Source organism: Lolium rigidum, chromosome 4 (assembly GCF_022539505.1).
Source record: "Lolium rigidum isolate FL_2022 chromosome 4, APGP_CSIRO_Lrig_0.1, whole genome shotgun sequence".
In the NCBI taxonomy this organism is placed as follows: Eukaryota; Viridiplantae; Streptophyta; class Magnoliopsida; order Poales; family Poaceae; genus Lolium; species Lolium rigidum.
In genome coordinates this window covers 185,700,400-185,702,324 of record NC_061511.1, presented here as the reverse complement: position 1 = coordinate 185,702,324, position 1,925 = coordinate 185,700,400, and the positions used below count along the sequence as shown (strand labels likewise).

General features: G+C 52.7%; 1 protein-coding gene across 1 annotated transcript; it reads left to right on the top strand.

Moving 5' to 3' along the window:
- The first annotated feature begins 346 nt into the window (after positions 1 to 346).
- LOC124706594 (histone H3.2) lies at positions 347 to 760 on the top strand. The gene has a single exon (XM_047238253.1). It carries the CDS (start codon positions 350 to 352, stop codon positions 758 to 760), a length of 411 nt encoding a protein of 136 aa, XP_047094209.1. The 5' UTR covers positions 347 to 349.
- The last annotated feature ends 1,165 nt before the right edge of the window (positions 761 to 1,925 follow it).

Here is a 1,925-nt window from a genome sequence, read left to right as displayed (position 1 = left end):
CCCAAGAGAGGCCCTCATACCCACGGCAGCCTGGCTACAAGCAGCCGCAACCAACCAATCAGAACGCAGGGACGCCCACGCCACGGATCGCTCCCCACGACGCGCGTGCCTCACCTGCACTAAATCTCAGCCGTCCACTGCTCCCGAATCCAACGCACCAAACCCACCTCTCCTCCTCCCAAAACGAAAACCGCCAAAAATCCAAAATTTCCCCAAACTCGCGCCAACCCGCCGGCCGCCGCCTCCGCTCTTTAAAACGACCGCCGGTCCCCATCCTCCTCCTCATCCCACATCCCGCCGTCAGCTCTCTCACCGGCGACGCCTACTAGCCCCTCCAGCCACTCTCCCGATGGCCCGCACGAAGCAGACGGCGAGGAAGTCCACGGGCGGCAAGGCCCCGCGGAAGCAGCTGGCGACCAAGGCGGCGCGCAAGTCGGCCCCAGCGACCGGCGGCGTGAAGAAGCCGCACCGCTTCCGCCCCGGCACCGTCGCGCTGCGCGAGATCCGCAAGTACCAGAAGAGCACCGAGCTGCTCATCCGCAAGCTCCCCTTCCAGCGCCTCGTGCGCGAGATCGCGCAGGACTTCAAGACGGACCTGCGGTTCCAGAGCTCCGCGGTCTCCGCGCTGCAGGAGGCCGCCGAGGCGTACCTGGTCGGGCTGTTCGAGGACACCAACCTCTGCGCCATCCACGCCAAGCGCGTCACCATCATGCCCAAGGATATCCAGCTCGCGCGCCGCATCAGGGGCGAGAGGGCCTAGAGCGAATCGTGGCGCTACTTTCCTTACTGTCAGATCCGGAGGTGTTGGGATGTGTTAGTAGTTTGTTCTTGGTGGCCTGTCGTATGTGGTAGTAGTATGATTTTTCTAGTTCGTGCTGGTGTAACCATCTTGTTACCATCATATCAATTGGAAATCTGTTCTTGAACATCTGTGCCTTCCTTTTGTTATTTCAGCAGTTTGTTTTGTTTGTTTACCCCACTGGATCGAGTTATCACGGAGAACGTTTTCGAAATTGCTTTGGTTTCAGCTTCACTGATGTCCTGGTGCCACCGAATCTGAAAATGTCGTTTCTATGCTCCAGTCCGTGTTCCTGAACCTGCCTGGGTTCACCATAATGTTCTTGAACACCAATGACCGTTTTGTGATCTCAGCATATGGTTTGGTTTCTCCAGTTTGGTAAATCTCTCCGCTGAAACCGTTTTCCAAATTGCTGGGATTTCAGCCTGTTTATCTCTTTGCTCTGCATTTTTTTTGGCATCCTCTGAATCCGAACAGCACGTTCAACATGATCCACGGCTCCAGTTCTGCTCCCTGTATCCCCTGCTCACGTGCTGTATAATACCAGAGCTGCCCTGGCACCTCAACTTGAACGATGCCTTCTTCCTGATGTTGCCCCAAACCATTCATTTCAGGCTGCTGCATGTATCACACACTTCAGTATGCCCTTGGCCGCTTAGTTCAGGCATACGTGCAAAGGAAGGGAATGCAATTATGTGAGCGTTAGCAGAGTCCATCAGGATACGTCGGGAAATGACATAGTCAGTGCTGACGAGACATGTAGAATTGATAACATGGATTACTGGGCTTAAGGATTACCACTGTGGAGCTGCTTGGTGGAATTCGGCCATGGCAATCAATAACAACGGGAAGTTCTCTACTGGGCAGACAGGCAAACAAAATATGCAGGGGGCAAACTCTAATGGGAAACCTTATTGCCAGATGCATTTTGGTACTCAAATGCTACTTATAAGTATATCTGATTAGTATCATCTTTCGAAGAGAAGATTTTGAAATATCCATACAACAATGCAAATTTGGATTAGGTTGGGCATAAGAGATTTGTACTTGTAGGACCTGAATTTTATAACATATAGCAATACACGATTGGTCCCGGCGATAGATTGCCCTTCAGTTTAGTACATAA

What these genes read in the sequence shown, in the direction of transcription:
- LOC124706594 (XM_047238253.1), top strand. Translation starts at nt 350, where the DNA reads ATGGCCCGCACGAAGCAGACGGCGAGGAAGTCCACGGGCGGCAAGGCC.